The sequence below is a fragment of the Alligator sinensis genome, unplaced genomic scaffold (genome assembly GCF_000455745.1).
Source record: "Alligator sinensis unplaced genomic scaffold, ASM45574v1 scaffold840_1, whole genome shotgun sequence".
NCBI lineage: Eukaryota > Metazoa > Chordata > Crocodylia > Alligatoridae > Alligator > Alligator sinensis.
Window position 1 is genome coordinate 392,451 of NW_005842643.1, and position 15,101 is coordinate 407,551.

The 15,101-nt window shown below is 40.0% G+C and overlaps 1 protein-coding gene across 6 annotated transcripts in view; it reads left to right on the forward strand.

Annotated features, from left to right (window-relative positions):
* Window positions 1-5,622, forward strand: part of PRDM15 (PR/SET domain 15) — a 58,572-nt gene extending 52,950 nt beyond the window's left edge. For 4 of the 6 annotated variants that reach the window (XM_025215416.1, XM_025215415.1, XM_025215413.1 and 1 more), the window contains 3 exons: window positions 1,009-1,089; window positions 1,998-2,210; window positions 2,647-3,123. In XM_025215416.1, coding sequence (XP_025071201.1) covers window positions 1,009-1,089; window positions 1,998-2,210; window positions 2,647-3,123 — 771 coding nt within the window. Of the gene's footprint in view, window positions 1-1,008; window positions 1,090-1,997; window positions 2,211-2,646 lie in introns of all 6 variants that reach the window. The other 2 variants (XM_014524648.2, XM_014524649.2) reach the window with 1 other exon arrangement.
* The last annotated feature ends 9,479 nt before the right edge of the window (window positions 5,623-15,101 follow it).

Consider the following 15,101-nt stretch of genomic DNA (forward strand, 5'->3'; position numbering starts at 1 on the left):
TTGAGCACCACTGATCTAAACCAACATGTCGCTTGGTTCTGTTGTTTATTTTTATACTTACCATTTTCTGCTGATTTCTAAAAAACTAAATTCCTTCTTTCCTAGTTTTCAAACTATTTCTGCTAAATCTTAAATCCATATTTATTGGGGACAGAGGGTGTTCATTCACTCGTGTCCAGAGTAGATATTTTTATTCTGTTCATGGCATCCCTTTTATGTATTTGTTGACAGCCATCAAGTTTGCCTTCAGAACTTCTTCAGTCTGTATTAAAAATTGGCCTGCTTCCTTAACCTTTCCATTATTGGTCACATTTACAAATACCCTGTCATTGTTATGGCCTTGCCTCAAACTCCTAACTGTTCTCTAGGCTGAGAAACTAAATAAATGGTACAACGTTTTAATCTTTTGCATTAAAAACAAAGCTGAGTAATAAAGTTCTTGCAGTATGGACAGCCAGTGGTTTCCATTCTTCAGTAAACAGATTTATAACTCCTGTTGTATACAGTGAACCACAACACATTTTAAGAGATTTATGGCTAGGGAACACTGTAATTTTTGTTGCTTCTTGAGGACACAGGACAGGTAAACAGTAGTTTGTTATCCCTAAAATTTATTAGTTTTAGTGAATGCTGATCTGTCTAGGGAGTGGGAAGAAAATGGTGCTATTGCTGCTCTTCTGTTTAAGCTTAATTTCAAACTGCATAGTTGCTCTGGTCCTGTGGCATGTTACGTTGATTTACATTATGCTTTCCCCAAAGAGCTTGATGCCAGTGATTTGATTACCAAAAACAAAAAGTTATGGCTTAATTGCTGGGCTTTTAACAAGAAAGGAAAGAATGCCACAAAATTATTAATGCTATGCGTTAAATCCTTTAAATCAGTAAACTGCACCAATTAACATGTTCAGCTGTATGTTCTTGTCCTGTGACTTCTCATTAATGCAACACTGCCACTGTTTGTGCGCTTCTCTAGCTGTAACTTATTTGGTGTTCTCTGTTCATTGCTAGGTCCTTTCGGTTCGAATTGATGATTTAGAGCAGCTCCCAGAAACTACCACTATTGATGCCTCCTCTATTGGAATTGTTCAGGTAAACTAACGACAGCAGAATCCTGAATCTTCTGTAGCTCTGCAGCCTCATCTTGTACCACTTTTTTCCCATTGATGTTTAGGACTTACCATTGTTGCTTAAAAACTCCAAAATATGAATATTCTCACCAGCACAGTAGTTTGGATTCAGGATCCTATACACACTTTGGTTGTTTGGCATTTGCTCACAGGCATGATTATAACAAGCTGGAAAAAACCTTTTTTCCTGAAACTGGAGTAATAGGCTTGGAAGTCCAATTTTAAATGTTGTATGTTATTCTAAGAGTAGTGTCTAGCATCTCTAAAATTAGTTTGTGCTTTGTGTAGAGAGGCTTGGGGAAAAAAAAGATCAGGAAGGAAATCCAGGTGAAAATGGAGCAGAAGTAGGCAGAGTTCACCAAGTGTTATTATTTATCAGTTATTCATTTCACTACATTTTGGTTGTCTGCACAGAGGATTAGAAACAAAGGACCTGCCCTAAAAGCCTTACATTGGTGATAAGTGAACAGAGAGGCTGTGGAGATAAATATTATAGAATCCAAAAAATGGAGTGGCAAAGGAGAGAGCAAAAGAGAATACTCAGGGAGGGAGTGGACAAGAGTGAAAAACAAATGCAGAATGAATGTAAAAGTCAGGGCAGGAAGAGAGAGGAATTCTAATAGAAACCAAATCCCATGCCTAAAACAAAGGCAATACTAGGCTGTTTAGTGCGAGTAGTACTGTATAACAGAGTTAATTCTAGGTTGTGAGACCATTCTTTCAAATCTGGCCTTTTTAATATATTGATGTCTTCATCTGAGGGTAGACAGTAAACCTGCATTCGGGGATAGTCTCTCATTCAGATCTTTGCGTAGCTAAACTACTTGAGCAAGGCTTTTTTGTCATGCTGAAAACTCTCTATACCTGCAGCCAGAGCTAGCCCTGGAACAGGGAGAGTTACCAGAAGGTAAGCAGCATATGAAAGCTCCTAAACGTGGCCCAAAGCGAAAGCAAAAAGCAGGCGAAGAGGAGGAAACACAAGTGCCTGAGGACCCTGCCTTCAGTGAATACACAGAAAAAGAAGCAGAATTTGCAGGGAATGTTGGAGATGAGACCAACTCAGCTGTACAAAGCATTCAGCAGGTGAGTTCCACTGGAAAGCTTATAGACTGGAGACATTGCTCCAAGCGTCTGGGCTCCTGGAATCCTGACAGACTTGCCTGAGCTGAGCATTTAAAGATGATGGTAGGAAACTGCAATAAAAAGAAGTATAGAAAGTTCAGAAGAATGAGGAGTCTGTTTAATCCCTCCCCTCTGCTGCCACTACTTAGTCTGCTGCATGCCACCAATTTGTTGGAACTACAAACTTGAAATTAATTAAGGAAACCTTTTTGAATATTATATGTCTGTCTTTTTCGTTGCCATCTTCCATTTGTAGCAGCAGTCAGATCTCCCTCTATAATTAGCAGTAAAAGCATCAAAATGGGCAGCATCCACCCAGTCCTTCCTGTTGCTAGTTATTTTACAGATAGTCTGAAATCATAAGGGTTAGGTTTTATTTTCTGTTTTTCTTCCTTAGGTGGTGGTGACCCTTGGCGACCCAAATGTCACAGCCCCTTCCAGCTCTGTTGGGTTGACAAATATCACTGTCACTCCCATTACCACAGCAGCTGGAACCCAGTTTACGAACCTTCAACCAGTGGCTGTTGGCCACCTGACTGCACCTGAACGACAGTTACAGCTTGACAATTCAATTCTTACTGTGACATTTGATACTGTCAGTGGTTCTGCCATGCTTCACAATCGCCAAAACGATATTCAAATCCAGCCACAGACAGAGGCAGCCAATCCTCAGTCTGTGGCCCATTTTATAAACCTAACCACCCTGGTGAACTCCATTGCTCCTCTAGGGAACCAGATAACAGAGCAACATCCCTTGACGTGGAGGGCAGTACCTCAGTCTGATGTCCTGCAGCCCCAGTCACAGCAAACACAACAGCAGTCAGGACAACAGCAAGTTCAAACAGAACAGCAGCAACAGATGTACAGCTACTAATTTATACTTGGAAATGAATAGGACTGGGAGAGCAAGCAAAATCTCTGGGGAACTTTTAACAGAATTCTTCTGTGGATACCAAATAGAAGTGGGGAAATGTTTATACAATGAAATGTAAACTAAAATTGGCAGAGCACCCGTGCAGCAATCGAGTCCTGAGATCCCTGCACATTTTCTAAACATTGCAGTGAGTCTTGCCCTAAATTCTGCACTCCATTGTGATGGTATGTTTAATGTAGTAATGCTTCTGAATTCAGCAGCACAATGGACCTGACACAAAAATGTGGAGAAATCACAAATGGTTAACGTGACTCTAAAGCTTACAAAACCCCTTCAGCCATAAAACATACATTTCTTTCCAGTCTGGAGGGTATGGAGATGATATTGACAGTGTGCTGGGATTCACTGGTAGTCACCTTGTAGAGACTGTAATGTTAAGACATGAATGAAGAAAGTGATAATTGTCTTGTTTTATTCTTCTTTAAATCATGTATGTACCAGAGCATTTGATAAAGTAGGTGGGGTTTGGGGCTGGGTGGGGGGGAAGGTATTATGTGGAAGAAAATGTACCTTAATTTCACAAACTATTTCCATTCTGGTGATGGAAAATCCTTGGCCTTTAACAACAGTGTCAGTGTTACTTGAATCAAATAGCCAATCAAATGTTAAGGAGACTTTTACAGTCTTCTAGTAAAGATAAGTCTGAAGCAAACCAGCAATGAACTGAAACCATGTTGTGAAATTTTATGTAATTTTTTTCAAAGCTGCTTTAATATGGCTTTTAGCTAGGGGCCTTGTTATACCTTATGCTGTGAGCCGCACAAATATTGGCTGGTGTTAGTGCTAGCTTGGAGTGTGGAGCAATCATATTCTTAGTCTAGAAATCATCTCTGATTGTCCCCCACCCGCGCAGCTTTGACTTGCAAGTAGAGGCAGGGGTAGGACTAGGAGCTGTAGCTGTGAGTTACCACTAGGGGGCTAGTGAGCCAGGACAGGCTTCTATCCCTGCTCTATCAGCAGGGGTATGAGAGATCCTGGGATAGTGGAGGATTTCAGCTTGGGCGGCACATCTACGAGAACTGGCCACACCTTAATGGAACAGGAGCTGGGTGGTACAGATCAGAGATAATCCTGCCCTGCAGTGGCATAACTTTGAGCCACATAACAACTGCTTAAAACCATATAAGGTGTTAATGTGTGCAGGGGTTAAGAGCTCTAGGAGCTGCCCAAAATTACTATGTAACAAGGCCCTAACAGGCTTGAAAAAGAAATGATCAGTCCCCTTTGATCATGTTCAAGATGTGAATTTACCAATTAGTCTTTCATTGTGTAATAAACATTTGAGAGAGTAATTTTTACATATAAATATATATATATGTGTATATGTGTGTATGTATATATATATATATATATTTAGCCTTTGTACTTTCATGTGTGTTCTTGGTGAATGTTTATGTATTAAGGACCCTGCTATGATTTTGGTCCTTTTTTGTTTTGTTTTGTTTCATTTTCTCCCTTTGTTCTTCTGCAACACAGAACTGGTGTGTGAAATCTGCTTGTAAAACTTCCAGAACCCATCACCACGCACTGGTTATGTGTGGACACAAAAAAGTCAAAGTGCAATGTCTGGCATATGTGATACTGTGCCACAAGGAGGCAGCTTGAGCCTGTGGATAATAGACAAGCCCTGCCTGGCTATAGGGGGAAATTAAGGATTGCTTCAGCCATTTATCATAGCTGATACTGCCTGGTAAATATTCACTACCTGGTAAATTGTAACTTTTGCATTTCCTTATGCTACTGAGCAGTCTGGATTGTTGTATGTCAAGATGAAGATCATCTCCCATATAAAGAAAGCAGCATTGTTGTTGGCAAAGAGCAATGAATGCTAAAAGTTGCTCTTTGTCACTGAAATAACAAAAGTTATGTAGTATCTTCCAAACCATCAGTGGATGAAGAACAGATTCCTTTACATTGATTGCTACAGACAGAGGCACTCCAATATGATAAGACGGACGATAAAGCAGTTGATCAATGCAAATAGACTGGTGTTAATGAAAGGCTCATCTGTGCCTAATATCTTGATTAAAATGTTCAGTTCATAAACAAAAATTGATTAGGAATGAGTTAAAATTAAAAGCATGTATCAACAGGATCCATTTAACCCCAGGCAAATGTATTATAACTCCCAAAGAATAATTCTGCAAAAACAAACACCTCAAAATACGAATGTCTAGAAACAAACAGTAAAGGGATGCAGTCACTTCACTCATCATTACGTGGTCCTTATGCTGTCCAGGGGCCTTAACCAGGACTGGGGCCTTAACCTGCTTGGCATACCGTGGTAAAAAACATACCACGAAGACGGTTGTACCTCTAGAACCAACCAAATAAAAGTCATACCATGTATTCTTCCTTCAATTATTATCACTCCTGACAAATTCCATTTCTTTGTTCAATCTAAACTATGCACCCTTGCTGTGTTCTGAAATAAAAACAAAGTATTCTGTATATACAGAAGAAATACTCTATTTAATTGGAAGTAAAGATTTCAACTAACCGTGTCCAAGGGTAAGTTAACATATGTCAGAACTCTTAAATTTTCTGCAGGTGTGTGTTGTTGACTGGAACTATTTATTTTTATCTCTGAAACATGGGCAGAAGGCATGTTAACAAGAAGAAACATGGGATTATGGAATGAGTTCATATCAGGTGTCTTAATGTGCGAGACCTTGTTAACCATTACAACTACCTGCAATGGTTGTTACCTTTGTACAGCTTTAAAAAACAAAAAGAAAAGGTAATAATGTTATACATGGTAGAGCTTTAACATAGCTTTAACATAGCAAAGGTAGATCTCTTGTCATGAATTTTTTTTTTTTAAATCTGGTAATATGCTCTTAACTTTGTATGTTTATCCAAAGTGAAGCCTGTCTAGATGGGTGGTGTGATTTTTAGATGGCAATAAGCAAAGGGAATATATGGAATGAGTTTTAATTTGTGTCTCATTCTAAGTTTGTACAAATTCTAGCAGACTAGGGGCGTGGGTGCTTTTTGCATCATAAATAATCATGACTTCAATAGGCGTTTTGCTACCAGATTTCTATATTTTGAAGGTTTTTTGAGGTAGAATTATTTTGTAGATTAACAGGCTCACTCTGTATTTGTCATTTGAAGATCATGCTTGTTTTTCTGTTTTAGTAAGCACTAAAAGCTGAAGTAGGGTGGATGGATGATATTTGCAGGATGTAGAGACCCCTGCAGAGACAGATTTGGAGGACCAACAAAACAGTGCTCCTTTCCTTCAGAGCTTTCATTTTATGTGCCTGGGACATACGGGCCACATAAGGATGGTCACAGTGGAAAAGAAGGAAAGGCATTTATTCATGTGGAAAACTTACCCTGCCTTGCCATCCTTCATCTGCTGCTCTCTCTCTCCCAAAATCCACTATGCATATCTGTGAACACTCTCATGGGATTCCTTGCCTTCTTTCCATGTATCTCTCTCTGTTCACTCCTCTGACAATAGGAAGCATGGCTTCATGGTGCCCTTCTGTCTCTGGTCCCTGTCTCTCCATGTCCACTACTAGATCCCTTTCCCTTTTTGCTTTTTACCATTCTCCTATCCTGAAGATATCACGCCCCCCCCTTTCAGAATCAGCCTAATGAGGGATGTTTGGGTGTATTTCTACACATTCATTTTAACCTTGCTCTTCATTCTATGCCAAAATGGTATTAAAGGTGTAGGTTGTAGCCGTGTTTGTCTAAAGACATAGGCAGACAAGTAAAATGCAAAATAGTATTAAAAGGTGCTTCTTGCAGCAAGGTCAATAAAATGAGACTAATATAGAGGTGTTGTAAGCCAAAAATGAGCCAAAAATGGTTAATGATTCATACTTGCATAGAAATGCTGTGTGCTTGGTAACGCTACATGTAAAATTTGAAGGAAATCACTTTCATTGAGGAACTTTTAGTAGACAGTGTTGAAAACTGCTTATAAGTAGGGGAAGAGTTTTTGCCTTTGCTACAAAATGACTACAGCTGCTTCATATGGCATCAGTTAAAACATTCATAATGTCACATTAGGAGTAAGTTTTAACAGACGCAATAATATGATGACTGTTTAATGAGGAGGTCAAACAGTAGTAGTGACCCAAGAAGGAAATCTTTCATTTTAATTCTCTCTCAAAACCTTGAACCTTATGATTCTTCCCCTTCCTAAATTCTACCACCAAGTTATCTAGTATCCATCTATCTCTAGGCTAGAGATAAACTAGCAGCATGGGCACTTCAAGCCAGTTATCTAGACCAATGTTGCACAACCTTTCCGGTGTATGGACTGGTCCTGTGTGTTGGGTCCGGTCACAGACAGGCCCCATGTGGTGACCAATGGATGCATGCAAGGCTGTTATCCAGCCTTTGAGGCTCCTCATGGGTCCACAAATTTAGCAACAGAGAGTGATGTGCAATGGTGCCATGGGGCTCCCAGAAATGTGGCAGTTAATACTGCCACTTCTCCCCTGCTGCCTAATTTCCGGACCCACAGGGACCACATGGACCAGATGACTCCCCTCCACAGTCCAGATCCAACCCATGGGCTATACTTTGAGCACCACTGATCTAGACTGATCAGCAATTTTCAACTATGATAATTTAAAATAGTTGGGGGCAACCTTTTTGGAAGGCAGGCCACAAATTAGTCCTGCACTCTCCCAAAGTACTGCTTTGATTGAACCCTTTCTCCTCCCCAATCTGCTCTCTGCTCCCTGCCCTGTATTTTGTTACCCAGCTTGCTGCTCTGCTTTCTTCTCCCTGTCTTTGCCTGTCGCAGGTTGGGGTGTTAGGTCAAGGATGATGGTAGTCTTATGTAGAGTTTAAATTATGGTTTGTATGGGATGGTTTGGATAGGGATGATCCTGCCTTGTGCGGGGTGGGGCTGGTCTGAAATGATGACCTCTGGAGCCCTACTTCTCTATGATTCCTGTCCTGTGCTCCTTGCTTGATCCGCTCTGCTTTCTGCTCCCTTCCATATCTGCCATTGTGCTGCCTGTCCTTTCCCCAGTCTGCTTCATGTCACATGCAGACGCTGCCCACACCACCCGTGGCACGCCTGGCTACCCCTTCTTTAATACATGTGCCTATAAACATGCTCCAAGGCATTCTAATTGATTCATCAAGTCTGCTGGAGTGTTCTAATTTGAACGTTCCAGCGTGCTGCAGCGTCATGTATTCAGCATCTGCATTTCAAACTGGCAGTGGGGGCACTTCAACTAAAACTTGACAAACGAGCTTTAGTTTAAAGCATCCCTGCAGCCATTTTAAAACATGGGACACTAAAAACACATGATGCTGCAGCATTTTAATGAGAGCAGCTGTCCAGGAGCCACTATAATTACAAAACTCCTTCTTCCCCCCCCCCCATGTATATAGACTCCCATAATGAATGGTTCATTGTCAATTGTTCTATTGTAGTTGTATCACAAGGAATGTCTTTGTTTAGTCCTTTGATAGCCCTTCTCCCACCCTACAATATTTAAAGGGCACTTTGCAGCAAGATGGCATAAATGTGGAAGCTCCTTGATCAGGACATTTTGAATAGAATAAAAGTCAAAAAAATTTAGGAAGTTTGCACGTATGGGGATGAGAAGGATCTTTTTCTGCCAGAATGAATATAAGCTTAATTTTTAGACCATCACAACTTTAAAAGTGACTCTGGCATTCTTTAGTGCAGCCGTCACTGGTATCTGAGCATCTGTTGGTCTTAGTTTAACTAAACTTCCTAGGGAAAAAATGGATCCTAGGCAATGAGCAACATGCAATCCTGTGAAACAATCTATCTTTCTGAAGAAGCGGGTGGGTAGTTTTCAGGTTGAGCCTAATTTAGAGAGCTAGCGATAGCTTCCTAGTCATTTTCCTTTGTCTCTCCTGCAGTTGGAATAAGGGGGGGATTCCCCCCGATTGGTCTGCCTTTTAACTTTTGTCAATTTTTTTTCTTTGTTAATTTGAACCACTAGAAGCATCTGTTTATATGAGCAATTTCTGCTTTGCCTATGCTTATCTTTGCATAGCAGGAGAGCTTCTTAAAATCTACATTTTTAGACAAAAGAAGTAAGTTCTCATTCAAATGAATGCCAAAATTATACTGCACTTCTTTCAAATGGTGAAGTATGTACAATGCAGCTGAGATCTGTTTCAGCTATGTTGTGTTTGCCAGTTCATTACTAACTTTTAGATTATTTACTGTAGTTATGACATTTTCCCAATAATGATTTGTGGATTTGTGTATCACTTCATTAGCAGCAAACCTAGAATTATTTTGAGCCAACATAATAGCAGTGTTGTTCCTTGCATGTGTGATGGCTTCTCGACAAATCTTTTATCTAATTGAAAGCTGTTTAGGGTACCTGGATTCTAAAGCAAAGGAGTAGCTAGACGCAAACTACCTTTCTAAGGGTGGTGTAGTTCTTTTTTGGTTTTGAATACATAATAGGATTTTGCATTCAAGTAGCACAGAAATTGTGTTAAAGACAGAATGATTATTTAATCAACAAAATACAGTTACAGGGTACAGCCAGAAAATATATTGCACAAAATTCAGGGTATAATTTGAAAAAAAATCATTGCAATGTCACTGTTGTAAAGAAGCTGGAAGAACAAGAGGCTAAGTCCCCGGTGATGGTCTGTGATTTCTCTCAGGAAGACATAATGTATCAAGTGCCATTACTGTCTAATATTAAATGTTTTGAGCCTACTCCATATGGAAAGTATATTTTATGCAGAAACCTACATACAACTTTTTCGGTTGTCTAAACAAGTTTCTGGACGTTTTACTGTTCCAGAAATTATTTGGAGTTAACACTTGGGTAAATTAGTTCACTTTCAGAGACTTGTTTTCCCAATTGTAATATAATAAATGGGAGGGAAGTGGGGTGTGTGCGCGTGTATTTAACGATGCCTGAATTTTCCATCCTGAAAACTATTAGAGTTGAAAAAAAAACAACAAACCCACCAAATGTCAGTGCCAACCACTTATATACAATGGTTGCATTTACACGTGCACTTTACTGCGGAGTTGAATAATTAGCTCCACAGTAAAGTCACAGTCTATACACATGCAGTGGTATTGGGGCACAGTAAACTAATTAACTCCACTGTAGGACAGTACTGTCAGGAACAGTGTCTGACAGCAGAGTAAATAATTGCAATCAAACACTTGTGTAGGCAGGGCCACAGGCAAAAATTATGCCCAGTTAGCTATGGTAGGCAGGGGGCCAGACCCCTGCCTGCGGCCTAGTCATAGCTCTGCACGTTGGGCACTCTCACACCCCATTCAGCCTTCCACTGCCCAATGCCACTACCTGGGGCCCGGGGCTGACCTCCCAAGCCAGCTGCCAGCCCAGGTCTGCCCTGCTTTGACTCAAAAGTGCTGCTGTCCCGGGCACATGTATAAATGCTTCACTGGGAGCAGTGTACTGTGGCTCAAAGTGCTCCAGAGTTTGTGTTGCATTAAGCCCATGTGTAGATGCACCCAATATAGATTCTATGAAGTGCAGTTTAGAAGCAGTAGTTTTGGTATATTTGCGTTTAGTGATTTTTTTTCTTTTCAATAATAAAATTTCCTTTTCTGTGCAGCTATGAAAACTGTAAATGTAGTTTCTCACTGAGATTTTAGCATTTATCTTATGTTTATATAGCATTGATGAGATCACTGCACTTATTCTAACTAATAATTTGCTACATCCCTTCTCTCTAGTTGCTCAATGCATTGGCTGAACCTGTGTGAAAGAAAAAGGAAATGTAGCAAAGGTGGAAAAAAGGCAGTCAGTGAGGTCCTACTTTAACTGTGTTTTATTGCTGCATGGAAAGAGACTACCCAACCAAATGACTTGCACCTGACCATTCAATTAAGTTAGCTACTCAGGGCTTGTATGGAGTCCCCTGTGGTTCAGTGGTAGAATCCTCGTCTGCTGTGCAGGAGACCTAGGTTAGATTCTCAGACACTTATACAACTACAGTCATGGAGGCATCAAATGTCTGGACTTGGTCTGGTCTTTATATTCTGTCTCAGTGGCCTAAAGGTGGGGTGGAAAGTCTGGGCAGCCTCCACTCCTCCATACTTCTGCCTAGACATATGCATTGAAGGTCTGGGTGACCTTTCACATATACACCATGTTCCAGAGAGATTGATGGTTGCCATCTCTTGGGGTTTGTCAACATAAAGTACACCACAGGAAATTTCCACCATAGATGTGATGTACTGGTGCAAAATATCATGTTAACATGCTGCAAATATTGTTCTCTGTCTACATTGCAAGGGCTGCATAAGCTTCACTACTGTGATGTGGTTAAATGACTGCAATTTTCCTAATCTAGGCAAGCCATGGGAAGCCATGTTGGGGTTGTGTGTACATGACAAAAGATAGCTTTTGTTAACTCTTGAGACTAGGCTTAGAAACTACACTACCCCTTACCTTTAAAATATGCAAGGAAATAGGGTTTGTGTGAGTCATAATATCAGCTATTTTAAATTATAGATTCACTGGGTTAGAAGGAACTTAGTCATCTATTCCTTGAGGGAAGGATCCACTGTTACTAAAATCACTGGGTTAGAAGGAACTTAGTCCTCTATTTCTTGAGGGAAGGATCCACTGTTCCTAAAATATCTTAGACGAATGTCTATCCTGCTGAGGAGATTCTACACCATGTTTAAACAGCTTGGTCCTACTGGGCATTTATACATGTGCTCCGGAGGCAGGGGCACTTTAATTAGAGCGGCTCTTAGAACTGCTATAATTAAAGCACCCCCCACCTCCTGGAGCACATCTATGAACGCCCAGAAGTTTAACAGAGTCTGCTCCAATGTGTTGTAGTTACAATGCATTGGAGCAGCCTCTGCATTTGTATAGGCAACCACTGTTCCTGTAGTTAAGAAAATTTTTCTGACACTTAGCCTAACCTGCATTGCGGTAGGTTAAATCCGTTGTCTTTATCAATGGCCTTTGTTTATATGTTTTGTTGGGGAAACTACAGATCACTTTGAATATGAAAATGTGGGTCAGGTACAAACATTATGCTTTTACCGATGTAAGTTATCAGAAACCGGTATATACCTGTAACAGAACAGAAATTTGGCACACAAGACCAGTCTGTATCCATAACAGAACAGAAGTTTATCATGTGTAGCCTGGTTTAAACATTGTAGAACACAGTGCACGATTTACCCCCCACCCCAACCAACCAAAGGGCAAATATGTGTTCTGTTTGCTACTTGTCTAAACAACACTGTTCACAGAAAACTGTGGAACTTAGATCAATTCCACTTTGGGATTTTTGAATGTCTGTACCTAGCCGTAATATCTAAAACAGGTGACTTACTCTTCCTACTTAAAGTTAGCATTTGAAAGAGTGGTTTAATTTTTTAAGTCACGTACTGCATGAATTTTTCATTGTTTTTGCCTTTTTTATGTGAATACAGACCTTGTTATAATGAATGGAACGGTATCTTTGCTGACCTCGTTCTGATGATGGAGTAAAAATATGTTTGGACACAGAAAATGCAAACACCAATGATACTTTTCAGCAGGGTACATGCTAATTGGGGGGCGAGTACTTTAAGGCAAATACAGACACAAGTCCTGAGAAGAAGCACTCATACGTTTTGAGAGAGAACCTGTTAGCGAGTATTGATCAATCCAATAATTTTTTTTTTTAAAGGAGGCATACGGTCAGTAACTTACCTCTGAATATCAGGATGCAATTACATTGGCATGGAAATGCTTAAACTGGTATGTCTTATGCCCAAATGAAGACATGTAAGGTGGATGCTGCTTCTATAACTTGTACATTTTTGCAAATGTTATTACTTTATCCAGAAACTGCTGTTATAGATTTGATGCCAGTGTTTCTTGTTTTAATAAAAATAACCTAAAGATAACAAGAGGTAAATCAACAAAATGATACATTACTGGCATAAGCAACAGTTAGGGCCCGTCACAGGACAGCACCCCTTTCTGTTGGGCTGTCATAGTAACATTGGCTTGACAATACCATGTCTTAGGCAGATTATCATTTTTCAAACACACTTTCCTGGAAAAGCTATTGCTGTGCTACCAGGAAGGAGTGATATTTTTATTATATGCTTAGTTCAGTATATGCAATTATACTGATAAAAAGCTTCCATGTGAATAATATGTGTAGTCATGTAGAGACCAATTTTTGAGGTGTGACAGTGATAATGGAATAAAGCAGATCTGCATATAATTTTCTGGGAGAGATCATAGAACAACTTGCTCCAGAGCTGTTGAATGTTTTTGTGGACAGTCTAAAAAAAAGAAGGAGGGTTTTTGTTTTTCCTCTTTTAACTCCACACCTAAAGATTTAGGACCAACCCTATTCTGACCTGTCAAAGGAATGAATGCCTGTTTGACTGATACAAAATGACTGCTTGTGTCTGAGGGCCTAGTTTGTCCAGTAGTGTAAAAAGTTAATTTTCAGAGTAAATAAAACTATGTGAGGTGGTTTATGTTAACAGATTTATTTTGTTTTAGTGTTGTGTGGGGGAAAAGTCAAATTTTAGCCAATTTTTGCCCTGAACCTGCAGGCCTTATTCAGGCAAGATCAGAAGCTGTCTGTGGAGAAGACAGTGGAATCAATAATAGATCTGAGTCCCTTTGAACACATGCAAGTTAAAATTACTTAACTGGTATAATCACAGGGAAGAATGAGGAACTTGCCCTGAGGGAAAATGCATCTTACCTTCATTTACTTTCCTTCCTTTTGTTCACTGTTTTCTCCCATGGAAGACACGCAGAACTCAACACACACTAATTTTTCTCCCCCTCAAGCCAGAATTTGTGTGGTTATTTACATGGGAAAAATGGTTGAAACAGGTGCACATCTTCAGTTACAAAGAGATATATAATGTGCTCCAGGGAGAAAAGTCTTACCCAGTCATACGGTACTCATTGTTAGTGTGGTTGAGGAATCCAGTCATTCCTAAAAACATTTCTGGTTGGCAAATGGACAGCTATTATTCTCTTTCCAAACCATATGCATTACCTTCTTGTTTAGCACTCCCTTTTTTTTCAGCGGGGTTAGTAAGCCAAACTAGAAAAGCACATGAGTTATAAGTGCAAGTATTTTATTAAAATGAACCATGATCTAACTATTAATCTGAACTGAACACAGAATAGCTGTGTCCAACCAGTGTTTGTAACATCCTAGGAATTCCAGTCATGTTTGATAATTGTACATTCTGCCTTGCTGTGCACCTAACCATCACCATGTACTTGCCACATTACTGCAAATAGACACAGATCTTTCAAACACTTACACACCTCCTGAACTTTAAAGACGCACAAAGCGTTGAAAGGGCTGATCTGAAAGAGTGTTGCCATTTAAAATTTGTTTTAAAGGAATTCAGTTGGAACTAGCACAAGACTACCACAAAAGCTGCATTTTCATTGCTACCATTGAGCATAATAACATGAGTATAAATACAAGATTACCAAATATTGGACATGCCCCAAGGAAGCAATGTCAAGTAACTTAGATTGGAAAGAAAGTAAGCAAGCATGAAAAAAGAAAAGGAGGACTGCAAGTGTCCATCTTTTTTTGGTTGGTTGGTTGGTTGTTTTTGCTTATTCCAGTGGCAGGAAAGGGAAGAGTCTGGACTCCAGAAAGGTTAGGATCCTTGCTTATGTTAGAGACTGAGCTGGTAGAAAACTCATCTGTGTCTCGGGGAAAGCTGATTACAGCAAAATTTACTTCCCACCTATCTCTGGCCAAGAGCCAAGCAGGGGTATTTTATAATAGGCCCCCAGGCTGTCTGTGGTTAGGGGTAACTGCAAGAGAGATGGCCCTGTGTACTCAGTCAGGTAACAGGAGGCTGTGTCCATTCTTAAGACTGAATGGATAACCGCCCATCCAGCATCTTGGTAGCTCAACAATTACATAGAAGAGTAATAGTATGAAAATAT